At 36.2% G+C, this 26,399-nt stretch overlaps 1 protein-coding gene across 1 annotated transcript in view; it reads left to right on the forward strand.

Annotated features, from left to right (window-relative positions):
- Positions 1 to 11,774: 11,774 nt before the first annotated feature.
- LOC128885927 (uncharacterized) overlaps positions 11,775 to 26,399 on the forward strand; it is a 60,909-nt gene continuing 46,284 nt past the window's right edge. Inside the window, exon 1 of the mRNA XM_054140317.1 lies at positions 11,775 to 12,263. Coding sequence (XP_053996292.1) covers positions 12,182 to 12,263 — 82 coding nt within the window. The 5' untranslated portion in view covers positions 11,775 to 12,181. The remainder of the gene's footprint in view (positions 12,264 to 26,399) is intronic.

The raw sequence follows: 26,399 nt of genomic DNA on the forward strand, positions 1-26,399 counted from the left end.
GTATGAGAGAAAAGAATACGAATTTTAGGATTATGATTATTTCAGAATTGAGAAGTCTGATGAATTTTGTTTTATCTGGGTTTGACCTGTAATCCCTGAAGTCCATGGATTAATTCGATCCTGGGTACAAGTAAGTATAAAAATTCTGATATAAGCCTAAGCCATAGAGCATGTTCGTTAATCGTTGAGGCAACCGTGAAATCGAGTCTACTCCTTTGTCGTAAGTCTAATATATAGAATGGCAGCGGATGCACTCGTTAAACGAAAGATTCTAACATTTATAACGTGTAAACTCCATTGTACAAGGTTTAGCTGATCAACGATATCGAGTAACGTGTTACATTGTACCGAGCATCATTTTTATTCCGATGGAAATAAACGTTTTGGGTATTTTATGCGAGCCATTTTAGGTCGGACAATTTTTGAGTGTTCATCGAACTGCCTGTGCTTATTAATAACTGGAGAGAATACAATTCGTACAAAATCACGGCCCGCTGGGACAAATTGAATTTTAGATATGGAAAGTGGATAAAACTTTGACAAAGTAGGCTGGTGCGGCAGTTATTTGACTATCGGTACCAATTCGATATATAAAACAACGTTTACGATCACTTTTAAAAATTAAGAGTAAATGGAAATAATATTCGACGACATTGGGGCATTATTATTTCATGGAGGACTAAAATAAAATTAATCTTGAAACTTAAAATTGAAAAATTAATAAAAGAAATTTATTTTTACATTTAATCTGATTTCATCGAGACACTAAAACAGGTCCAGGACAATAATTCAGGAGTAATGCACGTGCCTGCCATCTAACTGAGTAACTATTTTATCTACTTTATTTATAATTAATTTCGAATGCTCCTTGGAACGGGAAATCGTCCATCAGCTCATTGTAACATACTTTATAACTTTTTAAAGAGAAGCGCTATCGTTCTGCTAATGCTTCCGTATCGATCAGGGAATGAAATTAATAGCAAGTTGCACATCGTCAAATATTTATCGCATCGCTCGCACACTTTGTCCATTTTTTTTTCTATTAATAATTTACCAGAAACGTAATACCTTTAACATTGCTAATCTTCCGTGAATTTTCGTACGAATTATATTCTCGGGATCGCCAATAAATCCTGCGAATACGAAAACACGTGCGTTGCGTTTCATGGTTATCGTTCAAACATTGAATACTCTTTCGAACGTACCTTTTACATATTCTTCGTGCTTGGTCAATTTGCGCACCAAAACGTGAAAATCGTTCGTCGTCGTACAGCACAACAATTACGAGCGTGTGCTTTGTAATAATTACAGAGCTGAGATCGAAGGGCTCTAAGTGTAATTAAGAGAACAAATTTCGTGGCAAACGACTGCCGGCAAAACGCGAAATGCCAATTTGTATAGCTTCTCATATTTTTGATACGTATTTTTGTTAATTCGGGTAGACTGCACGCACATACGACGCTGGTATGTACATCATAATCCTGGTAAGAACTTTACATTACGCGTTTTCAATTTAATTCCATCGATTCGTGTCCCTACAGGCAGAGTTTTGGTTCTTTTAGAGTCCTTTGTTCTTGATTTGACGTAAGCTATGTCGACGCTGCGATAGAAGTATACGCGAAAGACAAGTTACGAGTTACGTATGATAACGATGTATGTGAATGAAATCACTGCAGCTAATATTTAGTTTATCGTACAGGAAGGATCGCATCATTATCGATAACATTGTTTTTAGCGAATAAGTTTTCCGTAGGCTATAAGGTTATGATTGAGCTCGAGACAAGATCAAATTCGATATGATTTTTATCATTTTTTACGATCAAACATTTTCTACTTCTTTTTTTTCTTTGATTAATTTTCTTTAATAACACCCTCTTTGGATTGCCATTTGTTCTGTATATTCGCCTAATACGACGTTCTCATGTTTTTGTTAGAGCCAATGGGTATTAGTTGTATCCTTTTTACTTTTTATGTAATTCAATACCGAGTCAGCTTTTAAAGGCAAACTGTTTGCGTCCACCTTCTTACGTAATTTTTGTTCTCATTGTACACACGATGTAATCATAAACCTACGTTTATATTCTACTCACACTCTATGTTAATGTTCAACAGGAACGTTGTATACACTGTTCGCACATGTAAGTATATATATACATATATATTAAATCTTTCCTTCTTATATTTTTTAAAATGGAGTACATTTTTTAATTAATCCCACATCACTGGTCCCATTCCGTACAATAAACCTGTTTCTGTATATTTTACAAATTAACGTTGCAGGAAAGACTCACTATATAGTGCTAAGTATTTATATACATTATTAAAAAGAACGCCAAGTTTCTCCAAGAAAAAGAATTTCCCTGTTTTCCATAATTTTCTCGTTCTTGATTCAAACTACATTAATTTTGGTGGTAATATTTTTCTGAAATACTCCAAACGTGTTTCTGGTATTTATGTAGTCTCTCTCTTGGTTTCGTTATTCTTATCGAAAGAAAATGGTTTCTTTGTCGCAACCGACTGTCAAATCTCCGCGAAACAAACTGTTATTTGAAGACTTTTCTGGGCAAGTAGCAAATATCTAAGAACGTTGGAACCGTTTCCTTTAAAAGTTCCAAATACAGATTCTCTATTCCGAGGGAACCTTTATTTGCCACGAAACGAAAGGCTCTTGCTCGCCAAAGAGACAAACCGCGCTATACTTTATCCTTTGTTCCTCTTTTCTCTGCTTTTCAAAATAAACAATCAACGTTCTGAATAAGCCCTCGTCTGCAATCGATGTTCTCCCCTCGTATTTTCTAACTGTCGTTCTTTGCAAATTACGAAACTGTGTAGGTATAGCTTGGAGTCTGTCTGGATAAGTAACGCGTTATGCGGTTGTAAGTATTGTTCAATAACGTAAAATTAGGAATCCATAGAAAATTTATTAATCTGTTTATAATCTGTTACCTTAGAAAATTTATTAATTTGTTTTCTGTTAATTAGTTCTGGGGACGTTTAATTAATAAGATACTTTAGTCACAACTCTAAGGGTAGTTTCTATGAGTACACACCGATGATGTTCACTATGTGCACCAGAGATTGAAGATTAATGTTTAAGTTGGTGATGTGTATTTATTATAAATTGCGCCTTAAATGGTGAGATGCGTTTTTGATGTTATCATTCAGATTTTTGTATGGGTACGTTTTATAAGACGCATTATTGACGTTAACACTGAGATTTAATTATGGATATATGGTGGTGGATGTACATATTTGAAGATGATTGATGAATGCTGAATGCGTATGTCCAGCTATGAACAGGTGAGTATGAAAAGACGATGGCGTCACCTATGACGCGGTACCTTTTTTATTTGCACTATATGACTGTCTACAAAAGCCGATCATTTTTCACATTGAACAGTTCTTCTGTCTCCATTAATTTTTTTTATGTCTCTATATATAAATAGGTATCTTCATATTCATTTTCAAATAGTTTTTTTCAATCCTTGAATATGAATATGAATTGACGCAAAAAAACTCTAATATTTTCAAATGGTCTACCTATCTACTAAGTTTCATACAAACCTAAGCATTTTGGATGCATGTCTTGAACGATACAAACTTTACTATAGGGATCACATTTTATTTCGTGGTAGTCTTTAAAATATTTGTTGGGTGAGAGATAGAAATCCCAGGTCAGAAAACGAGCCACGCGTTTTCATCGCGAAACGGTTCGCATGCTGCCAACATCGTGAATCTTAGTTTAATCCATCGTACCATAATTCGCTGGTCCACCATCCTATCAGACCTCAACGTTCTTATCAACCAAAGACTCATCCACCTCCCCAGCTCGTCGGATTCTTTTTCTAAATACGTTCTGCTGACCAGGTGCCATATTTTTTCAGGGCGTTGCAATCGATTACGACGTTTAGTCGGTAAACCGCGGTGATCGAAGCGGGTGCCACTCGTGCACCCGAGACACCGGGGCGCGCAGCACGCGTGTTAGCGTGCATACACACGCCTCCGGGGGATGGAAAAATTTCGGTGGCCCCAGATGTGGCCGTCAGATCGAACTTTAATGTCGTTTGCAAGCAGCTTCCCTGGCCGCTTCGCCGCATTCTCACGTTCCATTGCGAACTGTCGAAACTGTCGAATCGCGGACAAAGGGCGTGTAATGCGAAAGTTAGAAACAGAGGGACGGCGGACCGGTGCATGCGCAAGGGGATGTGCATCGCTCGCGCGATACGACACAACGGAACTTCTTCGACCGTATAATATTCCACGTGCGAGTTGTCACTTCGTGACCGCATTTCAGTGACTAATGAGCGCTTTTGAAAGCACATTAGGTACTGTCAGATACACGCCACGCTATATGTAGCCCCTACGAAGGGGGATCCTGATACATGCACGTATACGTCTGGCCGGAATAGGCGACTCCCTATGTGAGAGACCTAACATCTTCGTGTGCAGATACGCGTGCACATAAAGTGGAGAGGGCTGGAGAGCGTGTATCGAGAATCGCGAACGTTCGGGGTCAATTAAAAGCAAGGACAGAAGGAGAAACGATGGAGTCTGGTGGAAAAACGTGTGAATCGAGGTGACCCTTTGGGTCGCGGGCGTGTTAAATATGCCATATCGAATTTCGTGTGTTTTGAAGTAGGGTGGATTGTGTCGTTATCACCGTGGGAGATTCAAATTTTAACCGCTGGGGTCGGTTATGCAAGATTTACAATTTGAAGAATTAACAATTAAATGTATGCATTTTCAGGTTTCTGTAGACGATCTTGTATAATTTTATTCTTCTACACTTTAAAATTGAAGATTATCAGTAAGGCGATATTCTTCACACGTCACTCTTTTTCTTTGGCCAATTTTGAGGAAATTTGCATAACGTTTTTGCCATAAACTTTCGAAATTCGGCATATTTATGTATAAAGTGAATTAGGAAAAAAGGATTCGAAGAAATGGATAAAAGTGGACTTAAGCAATACGAATATTAATAAAAAAAAAGTCTATTTTGAACTCGGAAGAAAGCGTATCCTCTTATCATTCAATTAGATTCGGAGTAAATCTATGTTAGATTTTATCAGTATCTGAGTAAACTTCTAGGTAAGACTCACCGGGTTCAGTCTGAAGGTTATTTTGCGTCAAATCTAAACCAGGATAGTCTGACTATCTCTCCTAAAGTCTTCTCCTTCTGCTACTGCTGAGTGGATTAGCTTTGCGAGGATAACAGCTGGGACACGGTGATAGCGGTCATTCTCTGTCCCGGATGGTGGATTCAAACCAACCAAACGCAGAAGTTAAAATGTTAGATCATTGAATCGGTTAGCCCATCATCCCCAAAAAATTGTTTAAAGAATCGGATATAATCCCCTGTGTACCTGAAGATTCGAACAACAGAGTAATTAATCCAACAGTCCAACTCTTCTAGCTTTGAAGTTACATATTTGTACCCTCTAAAGTGTTCTCTAAGCTAAATATACTACTCTCTCGTATAAAGAAACTGAAAGGAATAAAATAAAAAAGCATTTTTTAATCGATGAATACGTGCTATTTTATTAAGAAAAGATAATATTAAAATGAGGTTTTTCAATTAAACTGAAATACTTTCTTTTTATAAGATAAAATGAAATTCATCCTTGGTTATTATTAATCTAAGTATACGTCAGCGTCAAGCTCGAGATTTTCTTGCTTTATAAAAATTGAGATATCAGAAATTTAAGAAGTGACTGCTTAAAGAAATAAGCAATGTGACAAATTAACTTTACTTTGACGCATTTCGGTGAGATTCAGGTACATTCCCTCGCGGAAAGCATGGCGGAAACGTCAGTCATCAAGCAAGTGCTAGACTCACTTTAAGCGTGATATTTGTCCGCTGATGCAGAATCTGCTGCTCTGAGATCACGAATGCTTTCGTGTTCCGTCGTATGGAAATACAAACTGCTCTAGCCGATATTTTGTCTGAACGCACCTCTGGGTGTTTCCCCGAAAAGATTTTCTCCGAGGATTTGACGAAAAAATGTTCTCGAAGTAAATTGTCAACATCGAAGCCGTGCAGTGATTCTCTGAAATACTTCATTCTTCTTAGTACGTGCTTGAAAAATTATGACGGTATTTTGATACTGTTTAACAAAAAAGAAAAAAAAGTTTAGCCTTCCAAGTAATGAATACAAATCGATTCGCGTAATCGTATTATGGCCCTATTTTGGTCAACCGTTGGATGGTGCAAGAAAGGCTAATAACAATGGAACCTTTCAGAAAAAAGGAAGGGATACTTGTTACGTGTAATTGAGATTCTCATTTCGATATACGAAAGTATTAGATATACTTAAATAATACGTAATTAATTTTATGTAATCTTCTTACGTTTGTTTGTATATAATTTCCTGCCACTTTTTCGTTAACAAATATACAATTCAAATCGCAATTACAATAAATCTGAGTAAATTTCAATGTCAATTTTAACTACAAAATCCCGTATAAGGAATTCGCGAATGACATTCGTTTTTTTTTTTTTTTTAAATTAAAACAGTTTCAATGTTGGCAGAGCGTACATAATGTGATTATGAATTACGTTTGAAAAAAGCAGGATAAAAGTTAAACTTCAAAAGCTAGAAGTACGCGTTCTGAGCCTTTTAAATATAATATTTCTGTTAAAAATGGAAATGAAATACGGCCACGATCATTTATTCCATTTAAAACTTCGTCGTGCAGTAAATATCAATATTCCACCTAACCACGCCATTTATTTTTATTTCTCTGCTATAAATAAGTTCTTCATGCTGCCGCTGGCAAATAATCGTGTTTTTAAATGTGTTATATTTCTAAAATACTTGAAAAATTCGAAATGGCCGAGCGATCCATTTTCCCGGCCGATGAACACAACCGATACTTCACAGTTTCATGAAAGTCCAAAGCCAGACGTAATCTACCGTCGTTTATTGCGCGATAACAAATGTACAATTATCGATCGTTTCGCTGAAAACATATTGTTGAGCAATCATAATGAAATTCTTTCCGAAATGGTAATTCGTGGAACGTGCGCGCTAATATTAAGCAATAATTAATGACGATTCGCGGGTATATCGTTGGTCTCATTTAAATAGGGCTACAATCGGATTAAGGTTTATCTGTCTGTTAAATAATGTCAACATTTGTATCTCTAGAGTTTAATAAAGAACGAGGCCGGAAATATTACACTTCAAATCGCTGGTGTAATTTCTTAAAATCATTTTTTTACGATAAAAATTCAAATATTTCTTTACCAACTATTACTTTGTTAAAATAAAGGAATTAATTAGCTGTTCGTTTTAAAATAAATATATAACAGTCGGTAGAAATAATTATTCCTTTTCCGTTAATATCTTTGAGAATAACAAATACCAAAGAAAACTTATCTTTAGAAGATCACTAATTATCTTGTAAAGAGTAATACAAAGATCGTTATCAAAACTATTCTAAAAAAAATTATAGATAGACACTGGAAACATCAATTCGCTGTTTTCGTCAATCATACTTCCAACTAGGTAGTATCCTGAATAAAGGTCGGTCACTTGATCTCGACTCATCCATCCGGTGCTAATTAATGTAACTGTTCATACCATTCAGTTGTTTCCGCGTAAATGATAAGTATCGACAGATTCCTTACGATATCATTCCAGTGTGTCATTTATATCGTGCAAGTCAGATTGAAGAAGAGGAATAAGGGGTTAAGGTCAAAGACAAGCTATTGAAGTGGGATTAGGTTATCGTTTATATAAAAGAAGTACAAAGAAAAGAGAGACAAGAATATCTATTGTTACAAATGATTGATTTACTTTGATATATTTAATGCAGGAATTGCTTCATTTTCTCTAGTTTACTTTCGATTTATATTTATTCGTGCAGTGATGTGAAACATAATCACGTATATTCCACAGTATTTACTGCGAATGGGACGCTTTAAGCACAATTAATTTAGCTCATATGAATCGCAATAATTAAATCAAGTATCCAAATTACAATCGATAATCGCTTAATCTGTATATGCGAGTTATTTGTCATTAAATTAGTTGATCTCGAAGAACGATTAGAGTGTATTATTAGAATTGAAACAACTGGTAATAAGATACTTTATTATTTTCTTTAGAATGATTGGAGAAAATATTTATAATTTAGGGTAGCTGTTACACAATGCGTGATACTTAATGCGTGGATAATATTTCAAAGATAGTTATGTGACGTCAAACATGCAACGTTTCGATAATGTTCTCATAGCGTTGATTATTTAGTACGTCATCTGTACTTTGATAGTAATAAATATGTATGAACTATGTTAGAAACTATGATAAAAAATAATTAATTATTTCATCTGGTTTAGAAGAATATAATACTAATCTCTTGATTTAATATGATTAGTAATTTTTCAATAGTAAAAATATATAAAGGTTATGGAAATAATCATAATTAATTTTATGTAAAAACCACGTTTAAGAATTTAATAAAAAATAATTCATTCTTTTAACTTAGCTGAAAGAAAATAATTTTTTGACAATAAATGCATGAAAATTGTAGAAATATTAGATATAATGAATTTATAGGATATCATTAAACGAATATCTTATTTTTAGGATTAATAGGTCATCTTGTTTGCAATATTTTAGGAGATTACTTGCTATAGCTAGGGGATGAAGTAGCATCGTTACTAGATGTCGTAGGTGGTTATTGTGTGATGAACACAACTCTACCTCACTTCAGTGAATGGATAGGGTGTCTAGGACCAATTGCTTAGTCCCTAAGCGAGCAATTCGAATTCTGAGATCTAAGTCAACTCAATTATTATCTGTCAGTTAATCTAAAACTTGTCGTTCATGCGACAGATCCTAACTACTTTGAAATATTCGACAGTTAATAATGAGACATGTATATCGGACATATGACCTTCCGGAATTTTTGTTTAAATAATTCATTGATGAAACAAGCAGAATATCTTATCTGTGAAACAAGTTAATATTTAACTCTTACATTACTGGATATAACGATAGAAACAATATAACAGAACAGAAGACAAATTAAATAAGCCAACTCACGCATAAGTCCGTTGTTCTTAAAAGAGCAATTAAATGACAATTATTAAGTGAATATATAGAATTCTGAATGGGTCCGTGTTTATAATATAGATGTGTATAATTCACTAGGAGATCTATTTTATAACACTCCATACGGTCATAATAATTTAATAGAATTAATAGCAAACTCAAAGCTTTCGTGGGGCGTTTAATTATTGTACTTTCGAAGTCTGGAGGAGAGCGTTTACTCCAAGACTCTCAGTTTCAATTCAAGTATCATAAACTAAGAGCCAGGCGAATGCTTAATCAGAGGTCTTAACGGATCCTCGCGAAGTTGGGGTCGCTTCTTCAGAATTGCCTTTTCCATGTTCACGTTCTCGATTCGTTTACCTCGCCGCAGAACGCATTACGGGCGGGCGAAACATGCAACGACGTCTGATTGGCCTTTCCATTATCGTACCAAAATCCCCAACCCTCGACAGATCATGGAAAAAGGGAGATATATTCTTTTGACGATCGATAATGAACGACTAGGATGAAGAACCTAAAGTATCTCAAATGACTTTAAAAACTTTTGAGTAACTAAAATATTTAAAAATGGATTCTTGAAAATTTACTTGATAACTAAACAAAAATAAAGAATATTATAAAATATTTTTGGTGATTGACATCCTGTTGCAAAATTAGCTGTTTCTTTCGTCTGTTCATCAAGTAACCCGATTATAACAATGCAAGAATGTGATAATATCTAAATAATTGTTCAGTGTTTATTATTATAAAATAAACTACTTTGCCCGTCAAGAATGATGTACTAGTTCCTGAAACTGTCGTTGCGATACAGGCGATGATTGAATTCGTAGGATCTATAGATTTTCCAAAACTGGGTCGCAAGTGAAAAAAGTTCGAGAAGCGCTGTACACGAGCATTTTATCTCTACCCATAGTTAACAGTCACAGTATTTTTGATGTTTCGGAATTTAGAACCAAATTCTTGTCTTATTTTAGACAAATCTCGAGAATTTCACGTGTACAAAAAAGTCCCCCTGTGAAAGAAAAATACAGTTAAATATATACGAAGGTGTCGTTTTAATTTGCTCTACGTACTCTGACAAATACACACAAATTTAAAGGCTAATTCAACCCTTTGTACTTGAACGTTTTCTTAGTTGAATGTGAGCCAGTGTCAGTGAGGAGCACGTCGAGTACAAAGGATGAATACTAATTACTTTACAGTATTACTAATCCTCTCTTGTGAACACTTCCTCGACTGGAATAGGTATCTAACAAAAAATTACGAATCTATTAACGAACCACTGTTTATTCAATGTCTCATCAGAACTACTAAAGTACATTCCAATTTTTTTTTTTTTTTTCATTAATTTCATTAATTCCGTTTACTTGTAATATGTCGGTCTAAATGCTTCTTAAATGTTGGACATTTTTTCTGAACTATCTATGCAAATAATTCAAAATATCAAAACTTTAATATTGCACTCTATGGGCCATTGCAACTTTCAGATCACATGCTAACATATCGACATTTTACAAAAATAATGTTAGTTTCTTTTTTACAAGATGACGTATAAGTCTTAAGTATATAATGTCTCTGATAACCAAGGACAATATTGGCGACGGTTAGCAGCACCATCAACTTGAAATATCAAAGTAAATGTCTTGCAAGTTGCAAGAGGGTAAATATTGTTGCGCCGGAAGTGGTGCTTCGCAAAGTACTCATTATTTAAAACATGATAATTAAACAACAACTCAAAGCTTTTATTGATAAAAGATCAAGTACATCAATACGTTCGGACTGTACAAAGTCACTCGCTATTCTGATCATTCCAAAATAATTACCGGTTCTTCAATAGCAACCGGAAGAAACGGGGTTCTCCCTTCCGTCCGTTCGAAGAAGCAGCTTCACATCGTTGCGGAACACCGTCACGTTACCGCAGGGATGCATCCTCATACCATCCCAACAATATTATTAAATGTTACTAAACGTACATCTGAAATAGTATTTAGCAACAAAAAATTAATTGTATCAATTACTCATTGAAGTATATTTCCAAACGTGCACGTCATTCGCAAGTTTCAAATATCATAGCTCATTTATCCTGTTTACTTCAACCCCTATCTACTTCAACTTATCAAATTCCACGGCAATCGTGTTTACCCGTCAAAAAATGACTTCGCGGATACGGAACAACTGTGTAAAAAAAGAAACAGCTCCTAAAGTCTCGATTCCGAATGAACCGCGAAAGCGGGGTATCCGTCTCAGGGGCAACCGTGGTATTCCCCCTGCGAGCCCAGGGGCCCAATCTTCACGGGAACTTAATATCCCTGTTACACGGAAATCCCACTCTGTTTCAACGTGGCATACATCCCACTCGAGGATACCGATATTGAAACGTAAAAAAGATTCAATCAGTCGGGAAGTTTCAGCGCCAATCAATCACCCCTTCCCCGGAGCCATCCAGCTTTAGGACGCAAAAGCTCTCTCGCGCGCGCAGCCCGCACTGGGGCGGCTGATCGCGACGACGACGCTAAAATGGCCGAGGGGGCGAAACGAAGGGGGCAGCCAGAAGAGGGGTGAAGAAGAGAACGAGGCGACGAGGGGGTGGGGAGGCTGTAAGGGGTGTGAGAGGGTTGGGTGGAAGGGAGGGAGGGAGGGAGGGGGGGAGGAGAGAAACGAGCTTTCGGGTTGCACGACCGAGTCGACGCACTGGAAGCTCTCCGTGCTTGCGGCGGGAGCCTCAGTAGCCGCTTGTACGTCGACCGGAAGAGCTCTTTGTCGTCACGTCATCCTGAGACGCGCGGCGCGCCATCGGGGACGAGGGATCGTCGTATCGCGTACGGCCACGCTAAACGTCTACGTTTACGCGCTGATTTAACCAGCCACCCGCGCGTTCAACCGCGACCGATAAGTTTCTCTCGGGCCCAAGGATTTCGTTTTTCGTAAGGCCCACGAGTTTCGACAAGGATTTCACCCGACCAAAGAATTTCAAAAATTCAGTGAAGTGTTTTTGGTGAATGGATCGACAGTTTGGTGCGACGATCGAAGGAACCGGATGTCCTGAGATGAACGCGAAGCTGTGATCCGCGAACGGGGCGCGTATGTGTGTGTAATCGCTGTAACAGAACACAGGAGACATCATGAGAATTGTCGCAAGACATCGAGAAGCGCGTCCTATCCTCACCGTGTCGCTTTTCATCCTGCTCGCTGTTTTCGTGACCGGTAAGGAATCGACACCGGTGGGATCTACGCGATTTTGCTTGAGAATAACCACATGGATAGGATGTTTTGCAGTGGAGAGTGCTTCGATTATAGGGGCTGGAAAATGTTTAGGGATGTAAAAAATTGATTCGGTGAAAAATCACGGAAAGGTTCGCGCGTAATGATCTACGCGATTTTTTACTGCTGTGGGAAGTGCTTCGACTTTAGTTTTACCAAATGTCAAAGGATTTTTCGGTGATAAATCACGGAGGAGGCGCATGTTGATATTTTCTAGATCAAACGTGATCATCATACCGGTTTTCTGGAGAACTCGGGGATTTCTGAAAATCTGAAAATGTGGGAAACAGTTGGTAACAGTTGGTTTAAATAACGATAAAAATAGAATTTTCTAAAATGGACCGTGCTTCGATTTTAATTTTACGCGTCAAAAGGGGTGTTTCGGGAAGGGAGTTTAGAGAAATAAAAGATTGAAAGATTTCTCAGCGATATTTTCTCGCTCGAACGTATCCACGATACCGATTTTCTTGAGAAATCGTGGATTTCTGAATATCTGGGAAGAAATTCGGAATTTTAAGCAATTACAGAAATAGAATTTTCCGAAATGAAGTGTTCCAATTTTCATTTTACACGTCGAATAGAAAATTTAAGAGATTGAAAGTTGAAAGATCGTTCAACGGTAAATCGAGAAAGGGACGCGCAGTGAGATCTACGCGATCTTCTTTAGCTTCTATAATGTGAGAAAAAATTCAAGCTTTAAAATATTCGTTTAAATTGAGGAGTTCTAAAATGAGAAGTGCCCCTACTCAAATTTCACACGTCGAATAAGAAGATATGAAATTTAGTCGGAATTAAAAATTGAAAGCTTATTCAGCGGAAAGTCGCAGAAGGGACGAGTAATTGAATCTAAATGATCTACCTCAGCCTGAACGTGTTCCCAGCATCGGAAGCAAAGAGTGTACTCATTTTTGTTTTTCGGTTGATTTACGGTTGTCATTGGCGAGGAGTCACTCCGTGAGGAAGAGATCTTTTGAAACGAGTCCACTGTTTTTCATTTTCAATCTTTGGTGTACTTTGGGATTGTTCGGCGCATCTAATCGAAATATAGGTGATCGTTGAATAGCTCGAATTAGAAAATCAGAAATTTGTGATTCTGACAAAGGAAAATTGAATAATTTTTCAACGATAAGAGGTGCGACAGGAAGATGGATCTCCGCGATCTTTCTCTGCTCGCACGAATCGGTTTGTGTCATCGATCTGAGATTTCTTAGAACCAGAAGATAGGAAGAAGTTCAGAGTTTCGAATATCCGGACAGATTGAATCTTTTAAACCAAGAATGCGTCGAGTTTTATTTGAATGTTGATTAAGATTCGTCGCTAGAAAAGAGTGACTGCGTGAGGAAGAGGTAGCGGGCAATATACTTCGTTAGCATTTACTTAATCCTCGGCATATTTTCGGATTATGCAAACTCGATTTTAAAGTCAACCTCGGCCGGTAACGGTAGAAGTAGAAGATCCCGGAACGCGTCGAATGTGAAATCAGCGAAATTAAAAATTAAGAGCTTTTCGGTGAGAAACATAACAATCTATGAATAATACAAATTGAATATGATCATATGTTCTGTATACAAAGCTGCACTCTTTGAAATATTAGTTACTGATAAATACAGTTAGTTAATATATATTAGTTAAATATAATTACTTAAATGCAGATGCCTGCCTGTTTATCTACAGATACACACCTACTTGGCAATGCTTGCTTGAAACAAAAATCTGGACAGTTCCTCACTATCAAAGAATGGTTAACATAAAAGTCAATACAATTGATTTTATATCATCGAACAAAACATTCGTCACCTCCTGCGCGCATAGAAATTTTCGTCTTTCTCACCTAAAAAGTTTCTCGAAAATCAAATCTTTACTCGCACGCCGAGCACCCAAAGCCCCAGAGGGCCGAGAACGCTTAAACGAAGCTTGCCGAGGCTGCGATAATTACGAATCATACTTGCAGGAGCAATCCAGCTGATGAAATGAGCGAAGGAGATAAAAAAATTCTAATTAAAAATCTTCTAAACTCGGGGTAGCCCGTTTCCACGGAAGCCCCATTCGCGTTTCGTTTGGAACTCCTTCGGAGACCGACGGGCCATTCAAAGTGCCACGCCATCCATCTTCGTGGATGCGTTCGACACTCGATCCTCGATAGTTGAGAAATCACTGTTGGAAATGAGCCGTGTTTTGACTCTGGCGTAACTTTCGGACGGGCAAAGTCTCGAGAAAACGAAAGAGAGCCCGAGCGAGGGCGCAGAAATGACTCCTTGCGTTATTCGATTTCCCGAAAGCCGGTGCACTCTGGGAACTTTTCAACGATCCCCCCGTCAAATGACCGTGCCTTCCTCGGATCCTCACCGGGGGCGACGATTGCGGACGGATGAAAAAGTTTCTATATCCCGTTTCAACCCCCAGACGTCACGATTTCGTCTCTTTTGTGCCGGACAAAACCGTTGCGGAACAATTTTTTTCGGCCAGCGATCACGAGACGAGAATACCGATAGGAGGTGACCAACGAAACGAGTCACGTACACCGCATACATGCTCGGATCCTTAATGCGTAAACGGTTTGATATCATCGCGGGAGGGAACGTCCGAAAAGCGCTCGTTTGTAACTTGGAAACGTTTTGCGCGTTGAATAATTGCTTTATCGAATATCCAATCGCGCGTTATCTGTAGCGCATATCTGTCTGTGCAAAACAAAGAGCTTACTGCAAAGCTGCGTTTCGACTATCGGTTGCCGAGATCCCTCTTCAGGTGAAAGTCGACGTACGTGTTGAACAATTAACGGAATTATTCGGGCAGTTAGGTACTTTAATGTCCATTTTATTGTAATAATTTAATATATTCAAGAAGACGGACAAACGCATTAAATTACGATTTAACGAACAGTGTTTTGGATTTTGATATTTTTCTTGGATTGGGTGTTCTATCGATCACTTCAAAATTTTTAGTCATGACTACAGTAACTCAACAGGCGTAGATAAAATTATTTCGTTTTACTATTTAATTGATTTGCAACATAAATATAGTAAAAACATGGGCCAGTTTATACAGGAAAGGATAATACATGAATAGACATATAGAAATTTATAGACATTTTTTTCTCGTTTTTGTTACCCAACTACTCCCAACAATTTCTTGGAAAAAAGAACTCTTATTCTCTCACTATAAATCTTTCAAATGAACATAGTTATACGTCTGAATGATTATTAGATTATCTTGATTTCGATTAAACGTTCGAGCAGTTTCGAGGATAGTTGGATTCCACGGTGTGAAATATTTATTGAAAGCATTAAACAACTATGATCGAATTTGACACAAATAACATTCCATTTTCTATGTTACGTTTACGCGATATCTGCAATTGAAATTTAATATTTGCTGTGATTATACAGTGGGCGAGTTCCAACGGGTCTGGAGTATAAAGAGCGAATGACATCGCACTATTTCATTAATGACGCTTGTAATAACTAGTAAAGTGCATTCTAGAAATTGAAGTGCAGAACAATATAAACGCTCACAACAGAAACCAGTATAGTTTACTTTTAGTAAAAGTTTTAAACGTTGGTTACGGTCCGGTTCGGAATAATAATTTATAACTTTGGATCTAAAAAATTAACAAATTATTTTAAACAAATTTATATAGCAAGACAAATTATATTAGAAAAGACAAAAATAATTAACGTAGTGAAGGTAAGAAGATAAAAGTTCTCATCGAGGTTGATCAATTAGACTATGCAATTTTTTACCTTTACAATGTTAGTTATTTTTAACCTACTTTATATAGATCTTACTATATCAATTTTTCTAAAATCACTTTTTAGACCTCACTTCGTAAATTATCATACTGAAGAGGACCGAAACATTAACATTAAACAATACTCTTCTCTTACAATTATTTATATAATTTTACTTTTCTGAAAGGCCAATACATATCATTTATTCGAAATAAAAGTTCTCGACATCCAATTTCGTAAAATTCAACGATTTCGGACGAGATTGAATTTATCGCGGAGGGTTAATTCCTTCGTGAACTTCATTAAATGAATACGAATAGAGTATGTGAAGAAGTAAAATCGCAAGTGGAGGGAAATGCGAATAAGTGGGCGTTCGTGAAACGCGGAAAAAGTCGAAACTTAAATTGCAAACGAGGATTCGCTTAAAAGCCCGTGATCCTTTCGTGTAGAAAACATTAGTCAAACTAAAGAAACATTTCTCTCGAGTGTGACAGCCGGTCGGAAACTGTTAAATGACGCAAAAGAAATGATTCTCCGGAAACTTACGCAATTTCTTGCTCGCAATCTTTACGATCTCGTAGGCGATCCCGCGAGCGAGCGTCTTACGACTACTTTTAATTTATTTCCGCGGACTTTTACGTTCAATTAATACAATTAAGCGAGGAACGGAAGCAGGTCACGCGAATGAAATTACTTTCCTCGGTTCAGAGTGTACAAGCAAATCTGTCTATTACCCTGGAAACGATTCACAATCGCGACGATAATCTGATTTAGAATCTTATTGAATTAACTGATTTATTTCTTTTATGGAATGAAACGATTTTCCTAAACCCCGTGTTAATTTAAACTGCTGCTTATCCCGATCCGGAAATGAAGAATATTGGCTCCGTCTCTTCGGTGTGTATAGAGGGTGATTTCTTAACACGAACATCTAGAATTACTCGTTTCATTTGGAACATATAAACTGAAATCAAATCGTTAGTTTTCAAGACTTTAATAGCTTGATCATTTTGTTCAGGTTTAGAGTTCACAACAGTCGAAGCTTATCGAAATTCTTTTAAAACGAATGACATTTTCCTCATATTTATTTGATTTATTTTTAAAGTATTTATATTATTAAATTATTGTTATTTACATTATCAGATTATCATTCTTAGATTAGAAATTTATTGTATCTTTTCATTAATTTCATTGGCCAACTTTTACTTATATATCTGAAAATAAAAATTTTGAGACATTGGCATGACATTATGCAATGCAAAGACTGTCGTTTATCTTGAGTATCGACCAAGTCACTGCCACTTGTTCTAATTTTTAATCAATAATTAAACAATCGAATTCGTTTATTGAATTCATTAATATCTGATTTAATATCTAGATAAATGTAATCCATTTTTTAATTCTAATCATTTTTTAGTTTTCCAACGATGAATTAGTGATGAAGATAGAACATATGATATAGTCGCCCCAAATTACGCTGATCCTCGACGTAAGTGAACTCGGGAATCTATTATTGGAAATCGAGTTAAAAGATCAATTCGTTTTAAAAGCATTTCATTCGGCGAACGATATACTTAAGTCTTATCTTAATGCTCCGACGAAAGACAATTCAAATAGATAGCTTCTCAAGGAGAGCAGACTTAACGCCACTGCTGCCCAACCAATCTTCCTCTTTACATTCTCCTCAGCGGAAATGGGCAAAATTCTTATCTGGACAAAACGTTCCGAGAAGGGAATAAAGAATAAATAACCGTTTATCTGTTAATCGACAAATGGAAGTTAGAATTTGAATTGTAAAATTAAATAGCTGAAACATCTCTTACAAACAACGTTTTTCATTGCAAACAAAGCTTAGTAAACGAAATCACTCTGAATTTAGTTTAACTTTTTGATATCTACTAATATATTTTCCTAAATAACATTAACTTTCAAGAATTACAAATTTCTGTACGGAAAAGTATTCATCTGTTCAGCAACTTATACGTTTGAAAGCTCTGGAGAGTTCAGTTATAAACAATTCAGATAAATGATAATAAATAAAGCAATTTATGTACGATACACATCGGAGCAAAGGAAATCGGCATTATCTTTGTTCCATAAATCCTGAAGGTTGATTTAGTACGAGCCTGACAAAATTTAAGTTCTGGAAGGGTCTCAAATGACCTCAGAAGTCAAACTCGGAAGTCATTCTAAGGTTAATGGCTAAAGTTATGAGGTATTGTTCAGCACGGAACTTTTAGCTGTCGGAAAAGGCCTATCTCTGATATTAGCTTGCAAAGCATTCTTCGCGAGCAACCCGTTCATTATCCTGTACACACTGCAACTGGATTTAATATGGAGCTTTATGGCAACATAATCAAAACTCTCTTCACTATCCAATGTCGATAACGACGTTACAATAAGTGTATCGAGCGAACTACCACACCCACGCACCGCTGTTACAGCGACAGGACTGCGTGATATCAAAGCGAATACGGTACAATATGTATCGCGATTTGGATCAACCTCGCACACTTTAATACATGCAGATATATATCAGACTAGCAGCTGTCGGAGATGACTATACGCATTATACATTGAAACAATTACGTGTTTCCTCGTACGGAAATTCGACGCTCGTTAATCGTAGCTGCGGTGAAGAAGACGTCAGATACAAAGCGTCCTGATACATTTGCTCTCAACGTCGATACTCCGGCATTGTAATTTAGTTGAAACCATCTGGCACGAAATTTCGATTGTTCGAATAGGAGATGGGTATAATTTTATTCGAATAAAGACCGCTATTACGTCTGCCGATTTATTCGTAACGTTTACTTGATTGAACAAGTAAATTTTTATATTTTCATTGTACAATATTTTATTGTATCTTACCTTCACCGACTTGCGAAAATAGATAGTTGTATGATTTTATACTTGTGCATTAGAATTAGTTATTCCAGTGGTTCATTTTTCTGGTATAATTTTGTTGGTCTGCTTTTATGTGTTTTAATTTTACTTTGTTTCTTTTATTTTGAAATCACTATTATGACAGACATGGTTATACTGAACAGGTTTGAACTCACAGTTGAAAAATTTGTACTACTATTTGTTCTGACTTTGACAATGACAAATTATTGTTGTATCATTATTTATAATTTTGTAAATATTTCTCATTTGATTTAATACTTTTTCTCCGTATATGTGGGCTGACTCTTATATAAATAGCAAAACTAAGAATCCTATTAACAATATTAAACGAACGTACAATCGTGCGAACGGTACAATCTAAATAGGAAGAAAAACCAACACCGTATGGGCATGCTCTGTTTGCGTTTCCCTCTGAATTGAGTGTATTCTGTCAAAACGTCAATGCAAATGCACCGCCTGAATAATGGAAGTAAAGCGAGAAATAATAGATGAACAGAAGAATGATGAAACGGTAACCGAAGTAACTGACGAAAGTGAAATTTTAATACAAAACTTTGAATTGTGTAAAGCCACCGCATAAATAAAACTGTCCTCTCGAGGACCGCAGAGTGAAGCAACAACATTCGAAGCGACATACACTTATTTTCAATAACTATAAATATAGATAAAAATAGTAGATTCAAATTATACAAAAAATTTCGACTGACATTCCATTTTTTAGTGAGGGTCTTTTTTTAGAGTGGTTGGTTACAGTAACGTATGACTTTGTGACACATTTATTCATTGCGTATTAATGTTCGTTAGAAACTTTTCTCATATTCAACGATTTATAAAGCTCTAATAGTTTTCAAGAAATCTTATTGAATAAGTATTCTGTCTATAAGTTTGAGGATAGTTTTCGAGTATGAATAACAGTCGAAGAAAATAATTAGAGTTTAATATTTTTTGGATGCTTTATTTGTACGTCAAGTTTTATTCGAATAGAGGACCAGAACGTCTGACCCAATACGATTCTTCATTCCTCTCTTGACTTCTTTCGCAATTTATTCCAACGACACAGTAATCGAAGGGTCGTTCCACGATAAATCGCTCATTTTTGCGCTCTACAGCAGGAATTTTCGCGAAACTGAAATATGAGTTATTCCAAGTAATATCAGAAGGGTCTAAAGTTTCAATTTGTTTAAAAAATACAGAACGTCGAATATTGCGATGCAAACTTTATCCATCTCAAGATATAAAGTAACAGAATGGATTGAGACAATCATTAAATCCGTGAGGGGAACATCGTTACAGTAAATCAATGATGAAAGTTGCTTAATAAAAACATTTAATGAACATTTAATGCTGTTTTGCAAAACCAAATTGTTATCATTAAATTGCAAATATTTATGCATTTTTGCCGACTGAAAATATGAATGTGCACAAGTTCGGAAATAATCAAAATATCAACAATAAAATTCATATTACTCCGATTAAAAGATAAGTATACTTTTATTTGAATTTCATTCCTTTATCTATATCTCTAGAAGTATGGATTTGCATAGATATTATCGAAAAATATATAAAACAAATTCTAGAAAGCTTGTTAGACATAATCAATGGGTGATGTGAAAATTGGAAACAGTCAACCGTCATCAAAGCATGAATTTACACTCAGACCTCGTTTCAACGCTGAACAATGAATCGTCTTCCAGTCGCATAGTCACAGAGCTAGACGTTACAAGGCAACGTTAAATGTCGAAGGAAATAGGTTAGCCATGGCTAAATCTCAGTACTATTAGAGATACCCGGACCACGCCCAGAGAAATCTTTATTGTCTCATCGGTGTGATATGGCGGAAAATCTCTATTGCGAACCGTTGTCACGAAAACAAGCAATAACCGTGGAATTTTGTTGTCAGCAATTGGAACGTTTGAAGCCGCTATTAGAAAAACAACAGCGTGCTCACAATTCGTTCACGCAGTACAGAGCTTTACCCCATTACAACAACGGGAGACTATACACCGGAAGAGAAATTCTGCAAACGTTACGAGGCTTAAATGGAAGAACTATGGATCATTTACATCACTCAACAAACAATATCAGTTTCCAATATTTTTCATAAAATCAATTACTGAAACCCTCAGTGATTTAAATAATAAAAAATAAAATAAAGGAAGGTGTATATAATTCAAAAAAGAAATTTTTAAATATACTTCTGTATCTTTAAATATTTAAAAAGTGAAAGAAGAACTTCAAATTACTAAAGAAACTTCGACAAGGAAGTGGTTAATGTGTTGGAATAGAATAGAAGAAAATGTGCAAGGAGTTGTATACAAACGTGCAATGTTTGTGGTGGATAGAATGAGCAAAACCTCGGTTTACTTTTAGAAATTTGTGGAAAAAATTCGAGTGCTTTGGAGTGGTTGGTGGAAAGTAAATAAAGTTCGTAATAGTGAAAATGTTCTGGGAAAAGTTACGATACAGTGAAATAACGCGAAATGGAAAAGAAAGAGCAAATGTAAACGTGCGAATAAATGTACGATTCACTGTCAGTGAAGTCCTTGACAGAAGTAAAAGAAATGGTAGCTAGTGAATTATAACCAGTCCTAAAATGCCGCGAATGATGTAATCTGTCTTAAATAAAACAAGTGATTCTTTTGAAATGTTACATTGTGCAGTGCAAAACTAAAATAGTTTCATACCTCGTTTCTCGTTTTACGTGTTTATTTAAAGTGAGCTAAGGAGACATTCCCTCCTGTTCGCACTACTATGTGATGCACAGTTTCCTTCATACCTCTTATATACATTTTAAATGATTATTGTTGAAGTGATATTAATATATGTCACATGGAACAATAAATTTAAAAATCGAGATTCTACTCTATTAAAATACACATAGTTTTTTTTTGTTTTTTTTTCTGTTTTTTTTTTTTTTAAATACACATATTAGTGATGTGATTTGGACGAAGAACATTTATGAGTCGTGTAAAACGAAGAAGCTACAAAAACCAACGAAGGAGATTTTTATCAGTTGGTAACGGATCGTTTTTGTGGTCGTTTGTACAGAACAATGGAATAGGGAAATGGAAAAGTATTAACGCATTTGCCATAGGGGAGCAAAAAATTTCTACATGGAAACGAAAAAATAGAAACCTTTGTAAAACGTGATCCAATATCTAGTGTACATAGTTCTTCATGTGCTACATTCAACGAGTGGCATTTGCTTTGAAAACTATGATTTGTGTAAAATAATTGAAAAAAAGAATGATCGAAGGGAATTTTTCTTAAACGAAACAAATATTCACTTGGTAAAGAAGCAGAAACGAAGTTTAGTTTAATTGCTAATTTATCAGTCATAATTATATTGCGAATGTTTAAGCATTTTAATATTTTCACACGTGTAGAAAAAGATTGAAACTTGAATGAAGGTACACATATGTCTTATCTCCTGAACTTTTATAATTATTATTACATAAATTAATTATTTCCCCTTCTAAAATTATGTATATTTTTGCATTTTGCACATTTTCATTTCCTCATATTTGCATCTGCGAAAAATGCATGAACATTCACAGTCTAGTCATAATTTATTAAATTTACCGCTTTTTAAAAAGTTGCGAAATCAACGATTTTCAAAGCTTTGAAATATGCTTTGAGTTGCGTTTAAACATCGCCATAGGTAAATATCCACTTTACAGCAAAATCCGAAGTGTTATTTCAAAAAGTGTCCCACTTTGCATGAAATGGCCCATTAAATGCCGCAGTCGACGTAGAACTACTTCAATCGCAAAAAGAACAATGAAAAGAATCAAATTCACTAGCGGTGCCGTCGTGCATGAACACTCGGAAAAGATTGGAAAACTATCTAGACTTGGAAAGTGGATTTCGCATGAACTGTCTGTGGGCTTTACCTGAACATTTGCGCTTCATTTGAAAAGTCTAACGAAACAGTTACTTCACGGCTGATTAGACTTTTTAATCGGTACGAAACAGAATCAATCGTATGAGGTGAAAATTGACTTCATACAGGTTAACATAATATTCAATACTCATCATATCATCTCAACTCATGTAGAATTATTGTATATCTACTCAAAAGTGTGAAACCTTTAAAAATATTGATATAGTCATGTTTCACAGTGAGTCGTTTTCTAACACCTACTTATGCAGTCACTTAAATGAAGTGTTTAATTATAAAGTGACTCAATAGATAGATCTATCTATTTCAAGTCCAAGTTTATTTCATCCATCAAAATTCACCAGGAGGTAAATTTTAATTAAACTTCAATGTCTGCGAGACGTCAAACAGGAACACGTCCCCTCCCCTTTCCCCAATCGGTCAATCAGATCGGGTTCTGAACGTTGGGGTTAGCTTTTGTTGGATCCACGCGCGGCACGGGCATAATTAAAGTGTCACGCGGCGAGTAACGTTGATACCGCGTAAAAGTAAGAAGGCCAAAGTAACGGGCGCCAAGCCTTTGTTCTTCGACGCCGAGCGAGGGCTTAGTTGTGAGAAATTAAGCAATTAAGCCGCGTATTTTACTACCGGAGATCCGAGTTCCACGCGCAAGCTAAAGTCTTCCGACCTAAAGTCGCCTCGCCGTGGCGCGGTAGCGTGAGTAAGAGCACAGGCGTGTTATTAAGACATCGCAAAAGTGCAAGGCGACCTGGACGCGTCAGACTCGACGGAAGAACGAGAGGAGATAGGTAGAAAAAGATTAGAAAAGAACCGACCGAAGTTCGCAGGAGTTGTATGTAATTAGATTCCATTGCCGACCGTGTATCGGGTCTTCGGAGTGATTATTAATAAGTTTCTCGGATGGAATTAACGTCCCCTTTCACTGGCGAACAAAGACCGTTAAACAGTAATTACCGAGCTTTATGTCGCCTGCAAAGGACCCGCCGTCTTCCAAATTCTGGGATAGAGACTCTTAACTGGTCCCTGTGAAACCGAATCTCTTAGGTGGATAATCGAAAGACCGGTTACTTTGAAATTATCTATCGTCATTCGTAAATTGTGAATGAAATACAATACATGTTCAAGGGGTCTTCAAAGAGTTGATACAGCCTCAAAAGGGATGAATCTATTTGAAATATTAAGTTGGATATGTTAAATGACATTTTATGTTGATGATTCGTCCTTGTTGTATAGTTTATCAAAAAAATTCTTCTTCGCCTATCTCACCTAATTACAGAGTTATTATAGTATTCTTTTATTGTGAACCGTAGATTTGTAACATTGCGATAATTCAAATTATTTGAAGTCGTATCAGGTATTTTATTGAGTCCTTGCGATGGAACATTGGAATTAAATAAGAGAATTTTTGAAATTCCCAATCACGAGAAAAAGAAGTTTAAAGCTAACATTAATTACTTTATATATGTAACAAAACACTTATACATTTCTTCTGTATGAATATTATTTCGAATTTCACATAGAATAAAAACAAATTTTAACCATTTTATGTAGCATATTAAAACGTAAATTGAACAAATAATGAATATGCAGTATGTTTAATATAAGACATTGATATGTTTGATTCGACAGTGTTCTTATTTGTTCGATTGACGTTTAAATATCATTGATTGTTTCCCTACTGGACATCTAAACAAAAAGCAGAGGCACATCTATATAAAAAGCTCGAGGCCGAGAGAATCTACTGCATTCTGAAATCGTTATGACAGTGTATGGCCAGCAGGATGGGGTAGGCCCCGGAGTTTCAATAGGGGCGCAACATTTTAATGTAGTCGCTGGATGAACTTCCACGCTTGTAACTGATTCCCCTGTATTTGGAGAAAGTTGGACTTTTGTTCCCCGGAACTGGCAGCTCGCTGAAGCGCGAAAGTAGCCTGAGAAAACTATCTGCCTGTATAAAGTCTACCTTTGCCGGTAATTTGAGAAAATTCCATTAACCTAATTACATAATTCGATTAATAATAGTGCCTTAATGCCTCACCGCCATCATTTATATCAATCTTAAGTCAGTATTTACTTTTCAAACACTTTATTAGCTAATACTTTGATTCTCATATACAGGATAATCCCTCTATTAGTTTCAAGCAAAAAATTAAATGGTCTCGAAGAAAGCACGATGTGATACGAGTTCGTTCGTAGATAGATGTGTAGAAGGAGTACGAAGATCAATTTCTTTTTGTTAAGTGGCCATACATTTTCCAGGATTGTTGTAACATCCCTGTACACTTTATATTTCAATGTACCTCATAAAAAATGTCCAAGGGATTAAGGAGCCAGAGAACGAGAGAGCCAATTTACGATACTGCCGCGACTGATTCCAGCGTTCAGGAAATATTTAAGCGAAGATTTGCCGCGCTGCGAAAACGCAAAGTGCTAAGTGACTGTTGAGCTGGTTATTTGCACACAATAATTATTGTTTCAACGCGTAGAAGGGAACCTTTCGTTATACGAAAGATCACGCATTAGATACCAATAACGATATCGTCGTCTCGCGAAATGTCGCGGTTTCTCCCTCCATAACTGTCGCGTTGGTACCCTCGCGCGTGTAACCATATCTCACCCGCATTCATTGTTTCACATTTGCTTTCACTTATTCTCATTGTCGTCGCTGATGTACTTGGAAACGAACTGCGGATAAAGATCGACCGGTAAGCTCTTGGAACGTGTATATGTCCTTCGAGTTCTCATCGAGGATCCGAGGGTAATCCAAAAGTAACCGATTGTTCTGTAAATTATGTACACTAACAATAATTAATTAAATATAAGTTTTGTAAGTGTAGCAGTGGAAACGATTTCAGACACAGATTTTTTAATGGAATTTTTTTAATGGAACCTCATATATTTTTACTTATAATAAAATAGCATTTGTTTAGACAAATTCATTACAGATGTTTAATCACTTTGCTTTAAACGAAATATCCTGTAGAAACTTTAAGTAATATTCTTAGTAAGAAGACAGGTAACTTCATTTTAACTGCTTCAATGTATCTTCTTTGTTATCTTTTTCTAAGAAACTATATTTTCTACATGAAGATAGTCAGAAAAACGTTGTGCAACATAGACTTTAAATAAGTAGAAAGAATACCATAATCTTATTTTCATCCTGTTTTCGAACATCTTCATTAAAAACTGTGAGAGTATTGCACGAATACCAAATCAACTTGGATGCTATCCAGTTATCAGCTACTTCCACGTGAAAGAATAGTATTGAAGTTGTTGTTTATTACTACAGTTTGCCTTCTGGGCACAGGATGGACTTCGTATACGACATGTATATGAAGTACATTCTACCCTGCACTTACGTCTACTACCTCATACAAAATCACACTCTCCACGTATATTTCATCTTACTTCCTACAAAGTAACTTATGATACTCTTCTTAAGACTTCACCTGCCCTGAGTACTTTATAGCCCCACAATAAGCGATCTCTTCGCGCCGTGCGTTTCACACAAATAATGTTTAACATTGATTCTACCAAACCAGT

This window comes from Hylaeus anthracinus, unplaced genomic scaffold, assembly GCF_026225885.1.
Source record: "Hylaeus anthracinus isolate JK02 unplaced genomic scaffold, UHH_iyHylAnth1.0_haploid 11982, whole genome shotgun sequence".
NCBI classification, from domain to species: Eukaryota; Metazoa; Arthropoda; class Insecta; order Hymenoptera; family Colletidae; genus Hylaeus; species Hylaeus anthracinus.